At 52.0% G+C, this 23,628-nt stretch overlaps 1 protein-coding gene across 2 annotated transcripts in view; it reads left to right on the forward strand.

Moving 5' to 3' along the window:
- LOC131560374 (cAMP-specific 3',5'-cyclic phosphodiesterase 4B) overlaps window positions 1-23,628 on the forward strand; it is an 85,448-nt gene that overhangs the window by 35,933 nt on the left and 25,887 nt on the right. Inside the window, exons 1-2 of one of the 2 annotated variants that reach the window (XM_058809067.1) lie at window positions 21,291-21,356; window positions 22,461-22,573. In XM_058809067.1, coding sequence (XP_058665050.1) covers window positions 22,484-22,573 — 90 coding nt within the window. In that variant the 5' untranslated portion in view covers window positions 21,291-21,356; window positions 22,461-22,483. Of the gene's footprint in view, window positions 1-21,290; window positions 21,357-22,460; window positions 22,574-23,628 lie in introns of those variants that run through there. The other variant, XM_058809064.1, reaches the window with a different exon arrangement.

The raw sequence follows: 23,628 nt of genomic DNA on the forward strand, positions 1-23,628 counted from the left end.
TAAAGGATGCAGCGCAGGCACGATGCGGATCATTCAGAAACTAACCAAAACCGTGTGAGAAATCAGGTAGATAATGAGCTTAATGACGCGCCTAAAGGCGTGCTGGTGAGCGCTGAGGCGATTCTTGCCGCTCCTCACGTTAAAAGAGCGGATTTCCAGCGGGGCTGGGGCAGCTCCGGCCATCCCGGGGCTCTCCCCGGCTCTGGGGGGAGTTCATTCCTGCCGGAGTCCGCTCCGCGTGTTGCGCCCGCCTGCTGGAACACACCCCCCGAAAGTTGGACTCACGCATCTTAGTAAGTATTTCAGTTATGCTATTGACGTCAATGCAGTCATTAAATAGATTGCCGGCCCTCCCAGCAGCAAGCCTGTGCCAAAGAGCTAGAGGCAGACACATTTTAAAAGAAGAACATCAGGTTTGCTTTTAGCATTTGGAGAGAATAAGGGAAAAGTTTCTTCTGAAGTCACCCTTTGCAATAAGGGTGGTTTTTTGCTTCATTTTCTAAGGCTCATTTTGGGTGAGGATAATTGCTGTGTTTTATTGAACGCACGTTTGTTGTGTTGCTGTGTGCATAAACAGCTCCAAACGAGACTAAAAAGTCATTTTTGTGCCCTGCTCTGGCTGACAAGTGACACTTGTTTCAGGTCCCCTGGCTAGATTTATTTGTGTATCAAGTGACAGGAGGCACTCGGGCAAACCTGCTTAGCCTTTGACTCCCGAAATTCTGCCAGGATTGATTTCATGACATCTATATAAGAAAATAGCCTTCATTTCTCCTCGGCAGGCTCTGAAGACACACAAGCTAATCATAACTCCATAGCAACGGATAAAAACTGTTTTCCCCTCCGCCCCACCTGTGGATGTCACATGAAGATGCTCCACGTGCTGCTGCCATCAGGAGCCTGTCGCTCCTGTCACTCCCCGGGGCCAGCTGCCTCCTGCAGCCCGGCTGTGTTGTGCGGGACTCCCTGAGCATTCCCCAGCCTGCCCGGGACAGCCATTCACAGATACCCAGGGATGGAGGCGGCTCTGCTCCCTTTTCCCATCGGGAATGGCTCTGGACAGGCTCCCGAGGGGCTGGTGGTGCCTTGGAGCGGCTCCTCAAACAGAGGCTAGAGGAAATTAAGAGAATAAAAGCAGGTATTTATTGAAAGCCTTTGACAGGCACACCTTGGGCTGTCAAAAGCCTCTCAGGGCTACACCCAAGATGGGCTGGGCAACGGTCACCACTTTTTCACACTTTTATAAGTTTGGTCCATTTATATATCAGGGTTAATCCTCCACTTACAGCTTCAGCTAATGAAGTCATTTGCTCTCAGTTTGCTGCCCACAATTCACTGTTGTTTACAGTGGATCTCTCAGGGACCTCTCAGGGCCTGAGACAGTGAGGTGTCCTTGGGTTTCAGGCCTACAGAGGAATGGTTTTGTCTGAATAAAATGGGAGAGCAGCACCTGACAGGCTATGCAGCTTTAGAGTGCTAAAGCAGAACAGGATCTGAAAAATATTTTGTTTTAAAAAGCTAAAAATATAAAACCCATAAAAGCTAAATGCTGAGGCATTAGTGGGAGCTGAGCCCTGAGGACACACGGAGATGGCATCCTCGGGCAGCCAGGGAGGAGCAGGGCTTCTCTAACAGCAGCAGCGATGTGTTTTGGAGGGGTCACAGAGCCAAACTTCTGGGGTTTTGGTCAGTTGGCATTTCACTGATGAGCCCACACTCAGGTAGGATAAACCATCGATCCAGCCGGGCTATCAAAGGGCTTTATCGGATGGGTGCCTTCGTTCCGAGTGACCCGGGCAGCTGCAGCCGTGCAGTGGCAGCGGAGGGACCTCGGGGTGGCACGGTCCTGCTGTGTCCCTGGCTGGCTCTGCTCTTTGGAGCCAGGTCCGGTCCCACTGTATCCCTGGCTCTGCTCTGTAGGGCCAGGTCCGGTCCCACTGTGTCCCTGCCTCACTCTGCTCTGTAGGGCCCGGTCCGGTCCCGCTGTGTCCCTGCTCTGCTCTGTAGGGCCAGGTCCGGTCCCGCTGTGTCCCTGATCTGCTCTGTAGGGCCCGGTCCGGTCCTGCTGTGTCCCTGATCTGCTCTGTAGGGCCAGGTCCGGTCCCGCTGTGTCCCTGATCTGCTCTGTAGGGCCAGGTCCGGTCCCGCTGTGTCCCTGATCTGCTCTGTAGGGCCCGGTCCGGTCCTGCTGTGTCCCTCATCTGCTCTGCTCTGTAGGGCCAGGTCGGGTCCTGCTGTGTCCCTGGTTTGCTCTGCTCTGTAGGGCCAGGTCAGGTCCCGCTGTGTCTCTGGTTTGCTCTGTAGGGCCCGGTCAGGTCCTGCTGTGTCCCTGATCTGCTCTGTAGGGCCCGGTCAGGTCCCGCTGTGTCCCTGCCTCACTCTGCTCTGTAGGGCCAGGTCCGGTCCCGCTGTGTCCCTGATCTGCTCTGCAGGGCCCGGTCCGGTCCCGCTGTGTCCCTGGTTTGCTCTGCAGGGCCAGGTCAGGTCCCGCTGTGTCCCTGATCTGCTCTGTAGGGCCAGGTCGGGTCCCGTTCCCAGCTCCCGTCCCGCTGCATTGCGCAAGGGCCCTGCGGAGACAATTGGGCTCTGCCATCGCTGATATCAGCGCTGATAAAATCTGTGTCTCCTTTGTTTGCTGCACACAAGCATCAGGGCTGCTGGGGGAGGTTTTGACAGCGCACTCCTCGGCACCCTGAATCAGTTCCAGATGAGAATGAGAGCTGTGTCCTGGATCAGAGGGAAAAACAGCCCAAACCAAACAAAACCACCCAAACCAAAGCTCTGGCAGGCCGGGTTATTTTTTTAGGTCGCAGGGCACAGTGTGTGCGTGCCTGGGCGATGAACATTGTCCCGCTGGTTGAGTCCTTTCCGCTTCCATGTCACAGCATTCCAGGCACTGGGGGTTGCAGTGGCCCCCCCAAAGCCCCCAGCAGCAGCTCGGCCCCACAGCTCTGGGAAGTTTCTCAGTGCAGAGCATTCTGTCCTGGACACTCCATGGGAGAAGCTGCATCCAGAATCCCTGTGGAGACATTCCCAGGGAAATGCACTGCTCAAATCCCACAGCCAGCCCCAAAGGCCAAACCTCGGTCCTCCTGCAGGACCTGATTCCCAGTGGAAGTTGCTTTCTTCTTGTGTTTTAAAAAGTGTTTGGAACGTTGTGTTCTGATTCTCAGCAGCCAAATCCTTTGGTCTGTAGTCAGGCAGGAATTCCCAAATTTTTTTTTTATATTTATTGGTCTTGGTGGGAGCAGGGGTTGTTTCCAGGTTGGAGGGGAACATAAAGAGGGGAAAGGACTGTTCCTGAAGGGCAGAATTGGAATTTGCTGTCCTCTGCAGGGACAGTCTGCTCACCAAACTTAACTCTAAAATTACAAAATAACAATTACAAAGATTAAAACTTTTAGAGCTTTAAAAATCAAGGTGGAATTAAAAGAGAAAGCAAAGGGTTGCTCTGGAACTTTTCCCTCTATTCCATATGGAATTGCATCCATTCTGATTCACGCTCAGCAGTTGCCAAACAGTGACACTGAATAAAGAACATATTGATCGTTTCGATGTTCAAATCACCCAGAAATGTTTTGCTTTTATCACCAGTTTCATCTCCTGATGAACTAAAAATGATTTCTGTAGCCAAGCAAGGTGTGCTAATTAATGTAACCACCATTGTGCAAGCGGGGAGGAATGTTACACTAAGAGTTAATGAAACATTTCATTGTAATATTTGCTCCAAGAAGTGCCTGTAAATGACAGCCTTAAGGATGCTATAATTGCAATACCTTTTTTGACAGAAAGGAAACAGCTGCTAATTATTTATGGTTATTAATCAAACTTGTCAGTTTATTCAAAGTTCATTGAGTTCACTGTAAATATGTATGATTACCAACATTTAAATGTTTTAAGCAGTAGCCTTTAAAAACTATTTACATACACCTCTCCCTGTGGGAAATGTTCTCACATCCACAGGTAGCACTGATTGGCTTTGCTGTGCATTCGAGCTCAGAATCATTTTAGGAATTCAAAATTTAAAAAAAACCCCTCCAAAATCCTGCAGGGTGTTGATTTGACAATTAATATCTTTTGATTTTGTAATCAGGACTGTGCCTCTGGAGGTGACAAACATGAGCCAGGAGCAGGATCTGACCCAAGGTTTGCTGGGATCCAAGATCATTATTCAGTGCTAAGGAACTCCATAGTTAAATTGAATTTTAAAGGGACTGTGCATTTTAATGTAGATATTCCAGTATAAATATCCTGCTGTCAGAAATCTCCCTTTCCAGGAGCAAATTAATCATCTGTGCATGCTAAACTCCTCCACCACACCTTCACACTCTTCAAAAGCTTTCTGAAACAGACTTTCCCTGGACCTCAAAGGCTGCAGGTTCCAAGCACTTGGAGAGAGGCTCTGGCTGCAGCTTGCCAGGGCCCCTGGAGCATATTCCAGCCACCCCAATGTTTCCATTCCAAGTGGGTCCAATCCAGTCAGACCTTTTGTGCCTCAAGCCTGTGTTTAGGGAGGTTTGTCAGGCTTAGCACTTCATACCAAAATGCTTCTGAAATGTCACATTTTACAAGCAGTGTCCTTTTCTTTAAATACCAGATATGAGGCTGACAAAAGCAGGAGTTGATCAGAGCAATCTTTGTGTTCTCTGGAAAAGCCAGGGGAGAGTTCTGGGAAGTGGAAAAGCCAGCCTGTTTTCCTGCGCCTCTTCCCTCCCTCCCCGCCTCATTCCCTGTACAGCTTTTACAAGAAGTGACCCAAAATCGTGTCCCTGCTGTAGCTGACTCGAGAACAGGACGTGTGGATCCGTGCTGGGAGCATTTGTGCTGGCCTGGGACAGCCCAGGAGGATGTGGGACGGCGTCTGTTCTGTGGGGATTGTCACTGAGCACAGCGTGGGGCCGGTCCTGCTAAGAGAATTCCAAGAATAAACACACACAAGTGCAGGGTTTGTCGGAAATGGACTTTGCTGCCATTTGACAGCTGTGAAATGCTTTCCTCCCTTTTCTTCCCAAAGATCCTTTTGAAGAAGAGAACTCCAGGAGAAGTTTCCAGTTGAACTGGAGTGTTTCTGGTTTAGACTTCATAGGACAGGGTCCCCACCTGGCTCCTCCTCAAATGCTGCTGGGCCTCCACCTGAATTCCAGCTCCTTGGGGAGGGTATTTCTCAAATTTTGCATTGCAGCTTCCTGGGTTTCAGCTCTACTGCACAGAACTTTTCAGTTTTTCCACCCCCTTCCAGTGGGATCATCCCGTGCAGGTAAAAGCCAAAAAGCTGCTCCTCACCCTCTCTAGGTCAGGAAGGAGGGATCCAGGCAGAGGTGCTGCTCACACCACATTTTCCAGCAGCAGCTGCTCCCTCTTTTGTCACACTTCCAAATCTGGCTCTGAGTGCTGCTAGAGCAGCTCCTGGTGCACATTGCCTAGAGTGGGGAGTCACGTGCTGAAATCCACCAAAATTCTGGTAATTGTGCTGAATTTCCTGCACAGAATTCCTGACAGTGTGAGTGACAGCACAGAGACCTTGGCCAAGCCTGACACCAGGTGCTTCTTATGCTGCCAAATGTAAGAAATTCTGGAAAATGCCTCAGAGTATAAAACTCAGAGCAGGAAAAGTAAGCCCTGGAATAATCCCCAGCAGGCTGAGCCATAGCTGACCTTCAGTGAGGAACATTTCCACTTCCATGTCCATTCAATCTGATATTTGAACTGGAATTGTTAATAAGAGGTGCTTTTAGTGCTGACATTTTGATTTCTTTGAACTCAGATTGAAGTGCTTAAATCAATGTGTTTTGAGGGCTTTAATCAAATGTTTTTTGAGAGTGAGAGGCTGTGCTCAGCTCTGCTGGCTGCAGCCATTTGGGGAGTGGTTACACTTTCAAGTCTGCCTGTCATTGCTGGGTCACGTTTGTCCCCATCTGTCCCTTCCAGGCATCTCTGTGGTGTAAAATACCTGATTTGGGTCAGGACTGACCCCAGGTTTAAGGAATGTTGTCATACAGGACTCAGAATTTAGCTAAAATAGTTCAGATCTAGGAAAAAATGTACAAATAAATTAATATCTGGTGTTCTATAATATCAAGTTCTGTATATGGATAACCAGGGAATGAATCTGATGTTGTTTCCCTGGTAATTTCAGGGGAAATGTGGTGCCATGTCCCAAACACACCTCCTAAACAGCCAGGGTGTGCTGGCCTCAGCTCCCAGGTGGAGATGAGCACGTGCAGGGTTTAATATGGAACATTAAAAGCTGTCAAAACAAATGATGCTGCTCTGTAGGCTCCTGCCATCTCCCTCTTCCTCCCCACCCCGCTCCCCGTGGGACTCACTCCGTGATTTTCAGCACATTATTCCACAAGTTCTACGTGCACTTGGGGAGACAGAAAGGCCAGTGAGTCACGAGCTGTGCAGGAGGGAGATGAATACCCAGGATTAGCACGGGGAAGTTTCAGCTCTGCTTCAGCCACTGAGGAGTTTGAGTCTGGGCCTTGAGGCTCTCCCCGGAATCAGAGTTATGGTGTGGGGGTGGACAAAACCTGGGTGTTTTGGGGAGCCACCACCCAGCTGACATGTGAAATATCCTGAATTTTTAAAAGCTGGGGGGTTGTGGATCAGGAAGTTGAGGCTGTCCAGGCTCTGTGTGCTGGTTCTGCTCCCCGGGCTCGCGCCGTGTCCCACGCTGCAGTCGCGGATCCGCCGATAGCGCTGACTCGCGGCTTCACTCCGCAGCCCTGTCACTCCAAACAGGCCGTTTTCTGCAACATTCTGCATTCTTGGGTGACTCTGCTCCCTGCAGATATCCCTGGATTTCAGCTGGGGGATGACAGTCCCGGGCATTTCGGGGAGAGGCAAACCAAGGGCACAAAGTTCAGCTGAGGTGAATCGGCGGGGTTGGCGTTTCCCCTTGAGTACATAAAATACCTATTGGAGGGAAACAGATTAAAATTCCAAACTGAAGCAGGTTTTTAAGCTGCCATCCTAAAGGATAATGCTTTCAAGTAATTACATTTAGCCATGAAAAAACATCATTTTGTTATATTTAATAATTAATATCATGGAAATGCTCATTCAGAACGTAAGGGGTGACCTTGTGTCCTGTCTTTCCATGGCTCAGGCAAGGCATGGGGACACAAAGGGTGCTGTGGGTCATAAAGAATTCCTATGGATTATAGCTGGGATGCTTCCTGAAACCACATTCTTAACTTTCATATTGAGAAACATCAGGAGATTAAATTGAGAGGAAATAGAGGCAAATTTAGTGTTAAATTGTGACCTTTTAACCTTCCCAGGAGCCAAGGAACCTGATTGAAGCAGGTCTAACATTTTACCAGTAGCCTGTACTACGTGGTTCAGGTGACGTGGGCAGCCTTGCTCTGCCCCTTGTTTATAACATTTCTGAATAATTTTCCCCATGAAGAGCTAAGGATTATTAATAAACTTTGTCTTTGCATCCAATGCCAGTGGCCAAGTGAAGCTTTTCAGGTAGATCCAGGATTGTGCTTTGAACTTCCAGGATTCTTCCCTGAGGTTCCTCCTCCTTTTCCTACTCCAGCATTTATTTCACCACAAAGGACTTTCACTCTTGACAGACTCTTTAGACCAGAAGTTTCATTATGTCCAGGTTAAAACCTGATTTAATGGCTGCAGATGGGTCAGGGGATGAAAGCAGCACCTGGATTTGGGGGCAGATCCAAGCGAGGACGTTTCTGCCCGTGGTTTGTCAAATTCTTGTGAAACGGTGACACAGAGCACAGTCAATCCTGTGCATCTCTCAGACTCTGGGCTTGTTTTTTCCTCTGGTTGAGCTCAGATCGTTGCTGTGTGGTCTGGCCGGGGAGTTCCTTCCGTGCCGTGGGCCTCTTGTGAAAGTCAGCTCGAGGTTTCAGAGGAGGAGCTTTTGGGGCGCCTGCAGGGGTGCAGGAGGTGTTTGTGCACAGATGTGAGGATGGAGGACTTTGGGACGGGGAGAGCCCGGCACAAGCAGAGCCCCTCTCCAGCACAGCCGGATCCGGGTAGGAATCCTCGGGAATCCTCGGGAATCCTCAGGAATCCTCGAGAATCCTCAGGGATCCTCGGGAATCCTCGGCCAGGCTGAGGCTGAGCCAGCTCCAGAACCGGAAGCCGTCCAGCCACAACAGCCCAGGATGGTGCCCCACCTAATTAAGGCTGTTGAAAGGCAGGGCTAATTAGCTTAGGTGGAGCACCTCGTTAGCACAAGGATGTTGCTTCCAGGATCCAAGTTGGTTTCCCCGCACGTGTGAGCTCCCCAGCGCTCTCCCACATGCAGCAAATAAGATAATGCAGTGCCCAGGTAAATCCTAGGTGGGTACCCAGGTCAGGATATCATCATATCCTGAGTTTTCCAGGGCTTTCTCACACTCCTGCACTCACGTGTGCTTGAAGAAAACACTTCTGCTCACACAGTAAAATGTGCTTGCTGTGACCCAGCCTGGCCTCGTTTAGTTGGAGAAACAGAAGCACAGTGTGGGCACAGGAAATTGGGATTGAGATTTGAAATCCTCAGGCTCAGCTCTAGGGCTGAGTCAAGGCTTCCCTCCCATCCAAACCAATGGGCATCTCCATCCCAGCCTGCAGATCCCTGGGCTCTTCCCACTGCCCTTTGAGGACTGTGGGGAGCAAAGCTGTGATGGGGCTTCACTTAATGTAAAAATCCACCATGACCTTGGAAATTCTGTCTTCAGCAATGCGTTCAAAGTGTGTTACATTCCCTAGGAAATCTTTCCCAGTGTTCTCCTTGCAGCTCCCTCCCTGGTGTGCACCGTCCACCTCCTGCACTCACTGTTAGACCCTGGGTAGGAGAATTCCTCTCTCGCTTCCTATTTCTCCTCCTGTCTTGTGATTAAGGCAAGAATCCCCGGGGCAAGGAGGAATCTACGTGGTCAGTGAAAGGATAATGTGCCAAACCCTGAGATAAAGTTGGAACTGAGGAATCTTTCATTCATTCAACAGGCCAAGATTAGATTCTGCCTCTCTTGCCATTTCTGCTTCTCCCTCTCCGAGGACCGAGGAATTCCTACTATGCAGGCAAATCCCTTTCCCAGATTCCCCGGTGATAGCTCTGCTAAGTGACATCTGACAGGATGCTTCCTGCATTTTGTTACTTCCATTTGGCACCATAAAAGCGCTGTCACTTACCCCTCTGATTTGTGGCACCTCGGCTGCATTGTTCCCTGCAGGGGGAAGGACACTGGGAAACGGGATTGCCCTGTGGTAAAACCATCCCACCCTACAGGAGATGCTATCTCCTGAAATCCTTCCTCAGAATGTCTCCAGTTTTCCTTCCTCGTTAGCATTTCAGATTAAACCTTTAGGCTTATCTCCACATCAGAAATTACCTCTCTGGGAAGCTTCATCAACTTCTATCAGCCACCTTTAGGTGCTCTTGGTGTTCACGCCTCGTTTTTGCAGCTCATTGTCATGAGAAAGGTGCAGTGGAGCTGGGCTTTGGGAATCTGGAGCTTTCATCTCCTCCTGTAGCATCTTCAAAGCTGAGCTTTGCAGGGCTGACGTACAACCGGACACATTAAAACACACAAAATGGATATGAGAGTGCTTTTCGGGTTTAATGCAGGAGCAAAACTTTTTATTAGCTGCTGCTTTCCGAGAGTTCCCAATGCTCTGTTGGGGTTGTTAGTGTTGTTTATTGTGTGGGAATGATGATTCCTGGTGAAACATCTTCTGCAATGCCCATTGCAGCTCAGGTCCTTCATTCCCAGCGACATTTGGGATCTTGGAAAGGCAGTACTTGAGTAGCCCCATCTCTGCCTTTTTCAGTTTGTTTTTAAGGTGTCTGTGGGGCTATCCAGGGTCTCCCTGAAAAGCTACAGTGACCCCTCCAACAGTTCTGAGCCTCTGGTTTTGGATCCAGCTGCTGGGCTTATCCCAGTGCTTTTCCCAGCTCCTGTTACCTCTTCCATGCCACCCTCCTCTGCCAGGAGCAGCATCCCCATCCTCTGCTGGAGGGGTGATGCTGTTGGCACTGCCCTGCTGCCCACCCCAGGGCCCCGGGCTGACGGCCCTGCAGGGCTGGCTCCACGGGAAGCACCATTCCCACCAGGCCTGGCCAAACCCAGCTCTGCAGGTAAGGAACCGCAGTCACGGCTGTGCCCTGATTGCTGGGCACTCCTGGCTCCTCTGTCAGTCAGTGGGCCTGTCCTGGTGGCCTCTGTGACCCGGTTCTCATGACCTGGGTGGTGATCCACCACCCCAGCCTGTGCTGGTGGGTGCAGTCAGGACTCTGCAGGTCTGTCCAGTTCTGCCCTAACCGGCTCCCTCTGGCTGGGCTCCTGCTCCAGGGTGACCTCTGGGATCAGCTCCCTGGAAATGCTTCATTTCTGCTCCCAAACAGCATGGCTGAGGTCTTGCTGCTCACCCCGGGGTGGGTTATAGGAACTGGGATCAAACTGGGATCAAGCTGGGACTGGCCAGCACCAGGGCTCTGCACGAGCTCCTCTGTTTGCTGCCCAGGCCTTCCACTGCCACTTGCTCTGAAGACTATGTCATTGTCATAAGATTCATTTCATCCCACTTCAGCCACCTAAAAATTATAGACCAGTCTTAAGTGATGGCTGCTTTTTGAAGAAAAGCTCGGGAGCAAACCATCCTGTTGTGCAGGAAGATCAGGAATTCCAGTGGAGGGCAGCTTGGTGAAGCAAGGAGCTTCTCAGAGAATCAAAATGCAAGAAAGGAGCAGGCAGAGAGTGAGAAACACAGGGAGCAAGGGAGGCATGGAAAACTTTGGCATGTGTTGGGCTGACCAGAGGCTGATGGAGCTGTGAGTGGTGAGGGGACCCCAGTGGGGGGATGGAGCAGGGAAAGAAAATACAGATAAAAGTGTTGATCCATGGGTGAAACAGCCTAATGGTAATGGTACAGGAAAGACCAAAATAGTCAGCATTTTTTTGGTCTCAGTTTTCATCCCCCAGCCTGCTTGGGAAGGAGGGATGGAGGACAATGAGGGAGCAGCCAGATGGGGACAGCCTGGAGGAGGTGGAGGTGTCCAGGCCCACATCATTGGACAGGGGTCAGGCTGGAAAAGCTGTGAGGTCAGTGTGAGTCGCCCATGAAAATTGTGGTGCTTAGGAAGGTGACAACAGGAAAAAGGTGCATCTTTGAGAAGGGTGGGGCAGATTATGGGAACTGTGGACTGCTCAGACTCTTCCCATCAGTGAGAGGTCACTGAGGTTTTCCTCTGGAGTCCATTTCCAAACACACAAAGACAAGAAAGAAGACTGGGAATGGTGGGTGCAGACTTGCCAAAGCAGGCTGTGTTGGAAAGACCCCACCTCCTCCTCCAAGGGCTGGAGGGTGGCCTGGCCCTGGGGACGTGGAGGGCCATGATGGGTGTGCAGGGAGCCCTTGGGCACCATTTCCCACAGCATTCCCACATGGCAGCTGCTGCAGGGCTGGGAATAGCAGGACAGCAGGCCGGGGGTGAAGGCTGCTGGTGGCTGATGACAGGGGGGCTGTGGGGTGTCCAGCAATGCCCTGCAGCTGCTGGTGCTGCTGCTCAGCTGGGGTGGCCCCTCCGTGGGTGGGAGGTGACCTCTGGGGTCCCTTCCTGTGCCTGGGGCAGAGGGGAGCAGCGAGCAGAGAGTGGCAGCACCTCCGGAGGGTGATTCAGCCCATCCCGGGTACTGAGAATAGACCAGGATCACCCCTTGGAGCTCCCAGGCACTTTCCACTGCGCTGTGGGGAGCTTAGGTGATTAACTGGGGCTGGCTAAAGATAGCCCAGCTGGCCCCCCCGGCAGTGACAGTGACATTTCTGCGGCTCAGGGTCCTGCTCGGGTTACCGCAGCTGGCCCGGGGCTCGGGCTCGGGGCTGTTGACTCAGAAACATCGCTGCTACTATGGCACTGAGGGACCGCCGGCCCTGCTGCTCCTCTGGCCCAGCCGAGTCACACTGCAGGAATTCCTCCCCTCGCTGGGAGCCTCTGCTTCCCAGCTGGGCCCTCTTCCTTCCTGGGATGCTGCGGCCCTTTGGTTTTGTGGCATTCCCTGCAGACAGGAGATTTTCCCTTCTCCTTTTCATTATCCGTGCTGACAGAAGCTTGGGCTTCTTCCTTCTTGCAACCATTTTTGTGGCATTCCCTGCAACCAGGAGGTTTTTCCTTCTCCTTTTCATTCCCTGTGCTTTCTCTTGGTGAGACATCTCCTCCTGCTTCCCAGAATCTTCCAGTTTGAACCTGGATGTATCCTGGATGTTCTTGGCGAGTGCTGTTTAATCACTGCCATGACGTCTTCAGCAGCTCTGGAGCCGTTTTTCTTGGGGCTGAGTTTTCCCAGCAGCTGGAATGGTGTGTCCCAGAAAGGACCTGTCTTTAATTAGGGAATTTAGAATGCCAGGCTCCTCAGCAATCCAACCAAAAAGTTCCTTTTTCCTGCTCGCTGTTGTTTGGAAAAGAGAAAAGAGAATAAAAATGCCCCCCAAAATCTTGGCTCTATTTTGCCAGAGGCTGTAGCTGATGTCAAACACTCATCCCCGATTTCAGTCTCCCACATTATTCCTGGCAGCTCCAGCTCACTCATTTCCTGGCATTTTTCGCAATTAGCAGTGGAAAAGCTTTCACTTCATTTTTTGTCTCTGTCTTCCCTCTCATCTCTGAACCCAGCCTGAATACAGGCCCCATTGTTCCTGGAGCTTTGGAGCCCCTGTTAGGATTTCATCCTCGTTCCCCCACAGCTGGATCTCCTCCAGTGCCACCTCCTCAGTGACCCCCTGCCAGTGGCTGTGCCAGTTCACCCCGTTCCTCTCTCCGCAGGGATTTCACTTCCCAGGCCTTTCTGCCCCCATCTCATGTGTTAACGCTGGCTAGCAGAGGAAAAAATCTACATTTCCAAAGTACTTTTTTGTTGAAAGAATAAACTGTGAGACAACTCTGTGCTCATTTGCATGCAGTGCCCGTGCCCGCTCTGGCTGCGGCTCCTGCCGAGCTCGGGCACCCGCTGGCCCCACTCCACGGCCAACAAAGAGAGAGCCCTTCCTCTCCTGCCACCTCCCCTGCACGCCGAGGGAGGCTGCAGGTGTGAGAAACCTGAGAGGGGACAGCTCGAGTGACTGGTCGGACTGGAGTCCCAAAAATACGGCGAGGGGAGAAGGGCAGGCTCGTCCATTTGCTGGGGAGTTGCTCAAGAGCGTCGTGGCTCCACCTGTTCCGCGGGCGCTGGGGCTCCGAGCCTTTCTTAGCACATCTGCACTTATCTTTGCAAAAGATATAATTAGGGTGGGGAGGAGGGGCAGTGCAGCTGGTGGCTCCCTGGTTCCCATGGGTTTTGCTCACTTCTCATTCCAGCCCTGCACTCCGGCAGGTCGGGAGCGTGAGTGTCCATAGGATCTGCAGCAGGGAGCAGTTGGGAATGGCAGAGAGTGGGGCTGGGTGGTGCTGCTGGATGCAGCTTGCTTTCCAGTCACACCTTTCCAATCACACCTGCTTTCCAATCACACCTTCCTCAGGTGCTCATATGGCTCTTGTGCTCAGAAAAAAAATCTGTTCATAGATTCCCGAGTGTTGGAAGGTGCATGGGGGATCTGATGCCTCAGGGTTTAGCTTTTATATTTTTCACATTCTGAGCTGCTTCAGTGTGTGGGTCTGGGCTCCACATGATGGGATGGTGAGCTCTGTGCACAGAGCAGGGAGACAAAACAATTCCTGCTCCAGCTGGGTACCAAGGACAAATGACCCAAATCTCAGCCCCAGAGCACAAACCCCGTGGGCTGGAGAGAGAAAAACAAGCAGGGTGGGACTGCAGGGCTAAAGCTGGAATGGGACAATGAACTGCAAGGTGCAAATGGAGCAGAGCTGATCCCAGGGACAGAGCCCGTGCCCGCTCGTGCATTTTGGGGCCATTTTGGTTCATCTTGGGTGCAGCCCTGGCTGGGCTCTGGTGCTGCCCAAGGTGGATCCATGGAGGAGATGCTTGGAATCAATCCCTGCTTTATTCTGGGACTCAGTCCAGCCTGCACAAGGCATTGGATCTATAAAAGCAACTTGTAATTACAGGATTTTTTCAGTGATTGTAGTTTGGGAGGTGGTGCTGTAAGATTTGGACATTTCATTGCAGATTTGAAGTGAATCCCAGGGGTTGTGCTCTGTGCCTTTGATTGTTTTCCATGTGAATTTCCAAATGTGTCCAACAGAAGGATTTCCACAGGAATATTTTCTGGATCTGGTAGAACAATGCTTTAATTCAAGGAAATAGCTCTCAGAATCACTAACAGGATACATTAAACAAATAAATCACCGGGTGTCAGTTATTCCCTCGGCATTGTGAGGGATAAATATGTAAACATGTCCACACGATCCGTGAGCAACCACAGCTCCATTAGGGAAGGCAAAGGGTGAACGGCTCCCAGCCTGCACAGGCCCCTTTTCCATCAAGTCCTGGCACGTCCTTTGTTGATAAACCTGTTTTACTCAACATGCTCTGGGGTTTTAGAGTGATGCTAGGCACTGGGAGTAATTAACGTGGGGTAATATTCCTGCTAATGAACCTCGTGTTGTGGGGCTGAAATAGCCATTTTCTGACACTGGTTAGTCATTAAAGTGGGGTGATATTCCTGCTAATGAACCTCGTGTTGGGGAGGTGAAATAGCCATTTTCTTTTGGGGAACGAGAGGGATCTGTGGGACTTTTATCTGAGCCATGGCCGTGTGAGTGCCTTGGTAAATCACGCTGAGCACCCTTCTCCTTCTCCTTCTCCTTCTCCTTCTCCTTCTCCTTCTCCTTCTCCTTCTCCTTCTCCTTCTCCTTCTCCTTCTCCTTCTCCTTCTCCTTCCACACCTCTTCTCTATCTCCTTCTCCCTTCTCCTCCTTCTTTCTCCTTCTTCTCCTTGTTTCTCCTCCTTCTTTTTCTTCTCCTTCCTCTCATTTTCTCCTCTTTCTCCTTCTACTCTTTCTCCTTCTCTCCCCATCTCTTTTCCATGTCCTTCTCCTTCCCTTTCTCCTCTCCCTCTTCTCTCTCCTCCCTTTTCCTGCCCCCTCCCCTGGCCCAGGAGTTGATCCCACAGTTCCCAGCTAAGCCCAGGTGGGATCAGCTGCTGGATCAGTTGGGATGGACTCTCCCCCAGAGGGGCCCTCTCCCACTTTCCCCCCACACGAGCTCTTAGTCATGAGCAGCCAAGGAGTGAGGGATGCAAATGAGGCCTTCAGTGACATTAATGAGCTCTATCAGCTCCCAAATAATCATCTGCCATCCATATGATCTACTCCAGCATCTGCCTGCTCTCCCCAATCCTTTGTGTCATCTGCAGTAATGACAACAGTTGGGATAATCTGTCATAAACAGAGAATAATTAAAAGTGGGGTGGTTTAAGGTCCTCTGATGACTGCAAACTCTGGGCTTGAGCCCTGTGGCTTCACCTGGGAATTAGGGATGTTTTTAAAGTTGTTTTCTTAATGTATCTTCCAGCTGGGGGTCTGGGACTGTGCTGTCAGACTTTTCCTACAGCAGAGTTTTCGTGCACCAGGATAAACATTTCCACCTGGCCATACACATCCACCAGGGCTCCAAAATCCTCATCTCCCCCAGGAGCCATAGAGGAGGAGCTCAGGTTCCCAAATCTGCTCCCTCTTCACCCAATTGCGTGCCACTCCTGGAGGGAAGGAACCATTTCCCCCTGTAACACTTGGATTTTCATCTTTAGGGGTTTATGAGTGTTTGTCTGCTGTAGGTTTTGTGGAATTTTACCAGCTTGTCCAACATTAGGGGAACATTTCAGTGCCATGTTGTACACCCTGGATTTGGGAATAAATCCAGCATCAAAACTTTTCCCAGGCAAAAGGGAGCAACTGCTCTTATTTATTTTCCTCCTAGAGGAACAGATTTTATCCTGAGTCTAAATTGTTGAGGTAAGGTTTAGATAGAGTGATAATATTCTATTAAATCATTTGGAATCACTGGAAAATTACTTTGGTGACCTCGAGTCTCAGCTGTTGCTGCTTCAAAGGCAGCTGGAGCTTGGGCTGGGAAGGACAGCCCCAAACACTGAAGAACTTTATAAATAGCCCCAATTTATTGCAGCCAGGATGAAATGAAGAGTAAATAACTTAGAAGATGTCTTATGGCACTGTAAACATGTGGAACAGGATGGATAGACTGAGTAAAGTCAGGAAAACTGCTGGAAGCTGCTTTTAACCTTCCATGTGAAAGTTCCTCTTGGAATTTTTGGCAGAGTCCATCAGAGTTTTTAGGGGATTTTTTAAGTTTTAAGCTCCACATTCCCAAGGTTTACAAGGAAAGTTGTGATCCAATAGAAGGAATTCCTCTTTTTCCTTGCAGAAGTAGAAATGGAGACTTTTACCAGTACAGCGAGCCCACAGTTTGATCTTTAACAGTTGAGGAGAGCTGAGTTTGAAAGGATGTTGGCAAATATTTGTCTTCAACATTTCTTGTCCACCAGATTGGACAGTCTGTTCACAACTCAATCCCACTGGGAATATTCCTCCTGGATTATGGAAGACTGAGGGTTTTGGCGGCTGGAAAGGGAACTGTAACTTCTCCCCAAGTTTTTAATTCACCTGGTTGAGATGTGGTGTTTTGGCCTTAAAATTCTTGTGGCTTTACGGCCTTTGCACTTCCCTCCAGAAGAAGTCATAATGCTTTTATTTATCAGGACTGGGGTGACAAGAGAGAATCATGAGGGAATCAGGAGAGAGAGAATAAACCCCACTTGAAATTCTGGCATTTGGATCTCTTTTCAAAATGTTTCCTGGCTCGGTTCACGTCCTGCGTCAGCCGAGAGCAAAGGCACCAAGCCCTCCTGCCTTGCTGTGGCACTTGGGGACACGATGGGGACAGTTTGTGGGTGAAGGGAGGAACTCTGCAGCTGCAGATAATGTTGGCCTCGTGCTCAGATCCCTGCAGGCCCTGAGGGGCCGGAGCTCTGCTGGGAGAAGGATGGCACAGATGGGGTTTGGGGGGAGCCAAGGGTGGGAGTTCATCCCATTAATCCCCTTCCCATCTGTGACATGTGTGAGGTGTGTGCTTGTCCTTGCACTGAACTACTCCCAGAAAAGAGGATGCTCCCCAAAACCTCTCACTTTCCGAGTGTTCAAGAGTGAAAAAAGGCCTCAAGTCCATCTTGATGAGCAGCTCTCACCTTTCCCCCTGTACCCAGCACTGGTGAGGCCACACCGCAAATCCTGGGGTCACTTTTGGGCCCCTCCTGACATAAAGGACACTGAAGAGCTGGAGCATGTCCAGGGCAGGGAATGGAGCTGGGGAGGGATCTGGAGCAGCTGAGGGAGCTGGGCAGGGGCTGCAGAATCCCTGAGGGAGCTGGGCAGGGGCTGCAGAATCCCTGAGGAGCTGGGCAGGGGCTGCAGAATCCCTGAGGGAGCTGGGCAGGGGCTGCAGAATCCCTGAGGAGCTGGGCAGGGGCTCAGCCTGGAGCAAAGGAGGCTCAGGGGCCCTTGTGGCTCTGCACAGCTCCTGACAGGAGGGGTTTGGGATCTGCTCCAGGGAACAGGGACAGGAGCAGAGGGAACGGCCCCAGGCTGGGCATGGGGAGGTTTAGATTGAATATTTGGGAATATTCCTTCCTGGAAAGGGTTCCCCTGCCCTGGCAGAGCTGCCCAGGACTTCCCATCCCTGGAGGGATTTAAAATTCCTGTGGATGTGGCACCTGGGGATGTGGGTCAGTGATGGCCTTAGCAGTGCTGGGAATAGTTGGACTGGATAGTCTGAGAAGGATTTTCCAACCTAAACAATTGTGTGAGAAAAAGAGAGCACAGAAATGTCAGTAAGTGGGAAAAAGCCTCTAAAAAGGGGCTGCTAAGTCACCTCTGCAGGGAGAGATTCCGTGTGTTCCATCACCTTGCAGAGCTGGCAAAGGAGCAGATGGCAAAACCTACCAAAAATGCAGTTTTTGCAGAATCCTGGCACTGCAGAGGTGCTGTATTTCAGGACGTTGGAGCATTCCCAGTGCCAGCAGAGAAGCACGAGGCGAGGGCTGCCTCTGTCCTCGCAGGGACTGGCAGCTGCTCAGCTCTTGTGAGGAAATGTCACCTCAGTTCTGCTGGAGTGCCACCAGCCCCAGCCCTCCTGCGCAAACACCGGGCAGGACTCAAAAACTGAAACTCCTGTTGTTGTTCCTCACTTCCCTGTTCTGTGTCAGCAATGAGTTCAGCCCAGCAAACATGACCAAAGCTCCGCTGTCATTTACGGGTTTGGCTTATGCAACTCCCAAATATAAACTGAAATGTGAGATGGTTGAAGATGCGTCCTGAAGTGTTCCAGGAGCCCCATCCCGAAATGGCAGCAGTGTTTCCAAAGTGCCCATGTGCCTCAGCTGTACCAGGAAGGTGATGGAAGTCAGCCACTGCCCGGGCCTTGGGACAGTTTCTGGCTCTGCTGATGTCAGTGGGACGCTCACGTTGGGTTCAGGGAAAGAACAACTCATGGAGCATCTAAACTTGTGTTTACTGTTTGTGGGAGTCGCTGTAGCAACAGCAGATACCACTCGGGGAGAGGATCCCAGGGCACTTCATCCCTGTCCTCTGCTCTGGAGCCAGGCTGGGAGAGCTGGGGGTGGCCAGCCTGGACTGGAGAAGGCTCCTGAGAGCCCCTGCCAGGGCCTCAGGTGGCTCCGAGAGAGCTGGAGAGGGGCTGGGGACAGGGCATGGAGGGACAGGACACAGGGAATGGCTCCCACTGCTAGAGAATGGAATTAGATGGGATATTGGGAAGGAATTGTCCCACGTGAGGCCCTGGAATGGATTTCACCCAGAAGCTGTGGCTGCCCATGGATCCTTGGAGGTCTCCCAGGCCAGGTTGGACAGGGTTGGAGCACTCTGTGACAGTGGAAGGTGTCCCTGCCCGTGGGTGGAACTGGATGGGATTTAAGTTCCCACCCAACCCAAACCATTCTCTGGTATCCATGAACATTAAATATGAGGAAAGCCAGAAAATATTTGTTATTTTAAGATCATTCCCACACAAAGTTTTTAGATTGGTAGAAGAGCAACTCCTAATGGATTCTATATCTGGCTGTTATTCTGGGGTAGCTGTGGATCTTAAAATATTTCACGGGGGACTTGGAGGGTATATTTTAATTTCACATGCTGGTTCTAAAAGCAAATTTAGCCTTAGGAGTGGGACTGTAGCCCCTGCTTTCACAATTTATTGGTGAATATCCCCAAGTTCATCAGAGGGAGCTCGTGCAGCTGCACACAGCCAGGGAGGGCTGGTTTGATAAGAGTTGGGGTTTCCGGGGTGCTGGGCTCAGGCTGCGTCACTCGGTGCCTTCAGGGACAGCTCTGAGTTTCTGAGAAGGGCTGAGCTGGGCCCTCTTCCTGCTGTGGGCCAGGACAGTGACTCTTCTTGACTGGCCCGTGTGATTCTGTGAAATGAGAGGGAATGTGGTGCCTGTGACGTCCCTCCTGCCCCTGCCAAGGCAGCTGGTTCAGAAATGACTGCCCGGTGACCATGGAGGGCACACATCTGCAGGCATCGGTGCACCAGGCTGCTTTCATGAGAAAATGAGTGAAAAATAAAAGATTGGGATGAGTCAAAAGCCAAAAACACCAAGAAGAGCTGCACAGGGATGCAGGTGCTGCATCTCGCTGGGTGCCAAGGCCAGAGGGAGCTGTGGGCAGGCTGGCCGGTGTCAGGAAAAATGCAAATTCTGAAAGAAAAACGTGAATGGTACTTTTTAAAATCCATTTCTGCCCTGGAACAGCAGCAGAACTCACAGTTTTCCCCTTGGAGTGATCCTTAGCAAGAGCTGTTTGCTCTCACTTTATTGAGTCTTTGCCATTGAAATGACTGGAGGTATGTTAGGGGGCCGTTTTCAAAATATCCCAATTTAAATCGTGAACCCATTGGGCTCTCAGTGGTTTCAGTGCTAAGGCTTAGCAAGTGACAGTGTTCTGCATGAGTAAACCATGGAGGGATCCCTGCTCTCCCAGGATTCCTCCAGGAAACCTCCCAGGGATGAAGCAGGGAGGCAGAAACTGAGGGAAGGAGGGTCCTGATGCACCCTGCTAAAAATGCCAGAGAACATTGCAAATGTGTAAAATAGTCACTCTTTATTTAGCTCATCTTCTGAAACCCAAAAAATAAATATAAAATACTTACAGCCAAACCCCCTAAACCCTCACATTTCCTAATTCATCTCGATATCCCTAATATAGTTTTGCTTGTTTTAGTTGGGTTTTTTTCCCTTTTATTACATAAGACTCAGATTACAGAATAGAGGAATATCCTGAATATCAGCTCTGGGGAATGGGAGTCCTTCAATATCAAGAGCAGATTTCTGTTCTGGGTCCTGCCTTCCCTGATGGCTCTTTCTGAGGTGAAGTTTGGAAGTGAAGTGACAGTGGCAGCGGGTCCTGCAGACCTGGGCAAGGCTGGAAATCCCCCAAAAGGCTAAAATTAGGGTCTGGTGTCAGAGTCCCTGTGAACCTGTTCCTTCTCCTCCTCCAGGAATGCACACATGCCGTGGCTGTGCTTCCTGAGGAGTCTCAGGGCAGGAGAACACAGGATTTGATTTAAACATGTGAAGTTTAGTTTGGCTGAGATGGGTTTCTTGCTCTTCCTAAACTTATTTTGCCTGTGCTGGTTTTATCAATCCCAACGTTTTCTGCAACAAGTGGTTTGAGTCCTTCTGGGTCAACTAATTTACAGGAAAAAAATAGTTGAGAAGGAATGGGAAAAATTCCCTCGATGGAAACGGGAATTTCTCATGGGAGAAAGGAAAATACACTGAGCTTTGTGTGATTTTGGCTATTTTCACCTGCTTTGTGATTAGGCAGGAATGAGAGAACTTTGAATGTTTGGAGCTCTGCAGGTACAGAAAAAACCCCATTAACTTTCAATGCCACAAAGATTTGGATTCACCAAACCTTTCAAAGGTGCCTGTGCCAGGCTTATTGCTGAGTTACCTTTGGCAGGGTTTATTTTCTGTTTATTCTCAATCATTTGATGGAAGGTCCCTCTCCAATGCTGCTTTATTGATGTGGTGAGCGACAGAGAGGATCTGTCCTTGGGAAGAGACAGCAGCACGGGGTGCAGCTCCTTCCCTGGGGACACTGGGACACGAGGGACACGAGGCAGGGAGGGCAGGGGGACAGGGCTGGGGCTCTGGCTCAGCTCCTGAGTGTGTCTGAGCAATCCTGCCCTGTGATGTCACTGGTACCTGCCGGTAGGAACGCTGAATCCATCAGCCCTGACAGATTTATGGGATGAGCATATGTTACCGGGATTATGAGAAGCAGTTACATTCATGGGGAGATTTTATGATTCACTGTATCCGCTTGTGGAAACCTCAACTTTTACCCCAGAGCTGCTGGGGAGTGTCCTGCTGGCAGGGCTGGGAGAGCTCGGGGAGCAGGGACGGTGGGTTTGGGGTGCAAGGTCTGCTGGGGAGCAGGGGGCTGATGGGGACAAAGCCAGCAGAGCTGGGGAGCCAGGAGGGACAGGGAGCAGGGCCAGGAGTGGGGAGTGGGGAGCAGGGCCAGGAGTGGGGAGTGGGATCAAGAGTGGGGAATGGGGCCAGGAGTGGGGAGCAGAGCCAGCAGTGGAGAATGGGACCAGGCAGGGCTGGGGAGCAGAGCTGGTGGGGAGTGAGACTTGGTAAGGTTTAGGAGCAGGGCTGGAGAGGTTGGGGAGCAGAAGCAGGCAGGGGTGGGGAGCAGGGATGTTGGGAGCAGAATTCCTGGAGAGCAGGACTGATGGGGTTCAGGCTGTTGGGGAGCAGAACTCTTGGAGAGCAGGGCTGATGGGGAGCACACTGCTGGGGAGGAGAGCTCTCGGGGTTCAGCGCTGATGGGGTTCAGGGCTGTTGGGGAGGAGAGCTCTCGGGTTCAGGGCTGTTGGGGAGGAGAGCTCTCAGGGTTCAGGGCTGATGGGGTTCAGGGCTGTTGGGGAGGAGAGCTCTCGGGTTCAGGGCTGATGGGGTTCAGGGCTGTTGGGCAGGAGAGCTCTCGGGTTCAGGGCTGTTGGCGAGGAGAGCTCTCAGGGTTCAGGGCTGATGGGGTTCAGGGCTGTTGGGGAGGAGAGCTCTCGGGTTCAGGGCTGTTGGGGAGGAGAGCTCTCGGGTTCAGCGCTGTCGGGGAGCAAGCTGTGGGTGCAGCGGGGAGCGGGGCTGGCTCAGCAGCAGGAGCAGCGTCCCGCGGGCGGCGGGGGAGGCCGATCCCCGCAGCAGCCGGCGGGGCGGGGGGGCCGCGGTGACGCTCCCGAGCCGCGGCCCTGCCCTGCCCTGCCCTGCCCTGCCCGGGGGGCGCTCGGTTCCCCCAGCGGCGGGGGCCGGGCCGGGGCGGGCCGGGCCGGGGCGGCGGCGGGCGGGGACTCGCTGGCGGCGGCCGGGGCAGCGCAGCGGCGGCCGCGTGATGAGGGAGCGGAGCGGCACCTCCGGCAGCGCTGGCGGCGGCTCGGGCGGCCCCGCCATGGACAGGCGGCCGCAGCGCCAGCCCGAATACATGTCCGTGTGCCTCTTCGCAGAGGAGCCCTACCAGAAGCTGGCCATGGAGACGCTGGAGGAGCTCGACTGGTGCCTGGATCAGCTGGAGACCATCCAAACCTACCGCTCCGTCAGCGAGATGGCATCCAACAAGGTGAGCCCACGTGCGGCACCGGGATGCGGGACGGGGATGCGGGATGGGGGTGCGGAGAGGCGCGGGGCTCTGAGCCTGATCCCGGCCCGTCCTCGCGTTTGTCCAGGACAGCAGCTCCGAGTTAGTTGCGGTGAAGGGACTGCACGTTTCCCCGCGGAGACGCGTGCAGGGAGAACTCGCGGCGGGTGGCGTGGGGAGCGATCCGGGATGGATCTGGGAGAGCGATCCGGGATGGATCCGGGATGGATCTGGGAGAGCGATCCTGGATGGATCCGGGAGAGCCATCAGGGATGGATCCGGGATGGATCTGGGAGAGCGATCCTGGATGGATCCGGGAGAGCCATCAGGGATGGATCCGGGATGGAGCGGGGAGAGCGATCCGGGATGGATCAGGGAGAGCCATCAGGGATGGATCCGGGGAAGGCGATCCGGGATGGATCCGGGATGGATCGGGGAGAGCGATCCGGGATAGTCTTTGAGGGGCGCGATCCAGGGTACCGTGGAGAGCCCTATGGCTGCCGCAGGCTCATTTCCGAAAATTAAAGAGGTTTCAATTAGCGCCGGTCCCTTGGAGCCGATATGAGCAGGAACACTCTGCAAACGCCCGCATTTAACAAATCACCACGCCAGAAGTCAATTAACTTCATTGCTTAATAATAATAACGGCGAACTGTAAACATTGTGGGTCCGGTATTTTACGGCTGTTTTGGCTTTCGGTGACGTTTTAATTTGATTTTAATGCGCTGGGCTGGCACCGCTTGGCAGCACATGGTGAGGGTGGGCAGGCAGGGATGGTGACAGGGATCAGCTCGGGGGCTGCTGCTCCGCTGAGCTTTCCTGGGAGCCAGAGGGGAATTGAGAGGTTCTCTGCACAGAATAAAGTGCTGAAGTAAAGCAAGAAAAGTCCGTGGTGTTTAAATTCAGGGGAGCAGGGGGAGAGCAGAGTGGCTGGAGTATCCTGACAGGCAGCAGAGGACAAAGCGCGAGTTTTGAGCAACTTGTGGGAGTTGGTGCTGCAGCCCTCCTGAGCCCAGCCTGCTCCAGCATCTCCCGGA

Source organism: Ammospiza caudacuta, chromosome 7 (assembly GCF_027887145.1).
Source record: "Ammospiza caudacuta isolate bAmmCau1 chromosome 7, bAmmCau1.pri, whole genome shotgun sequence".
In the NCBI taxonomy this organism is placed as follows: Eukaryota; Metazoa; Chordata; class Aves; order Passeriformes; family Passerellidae; genus Ammospiza; species Ammospiza caudacuta.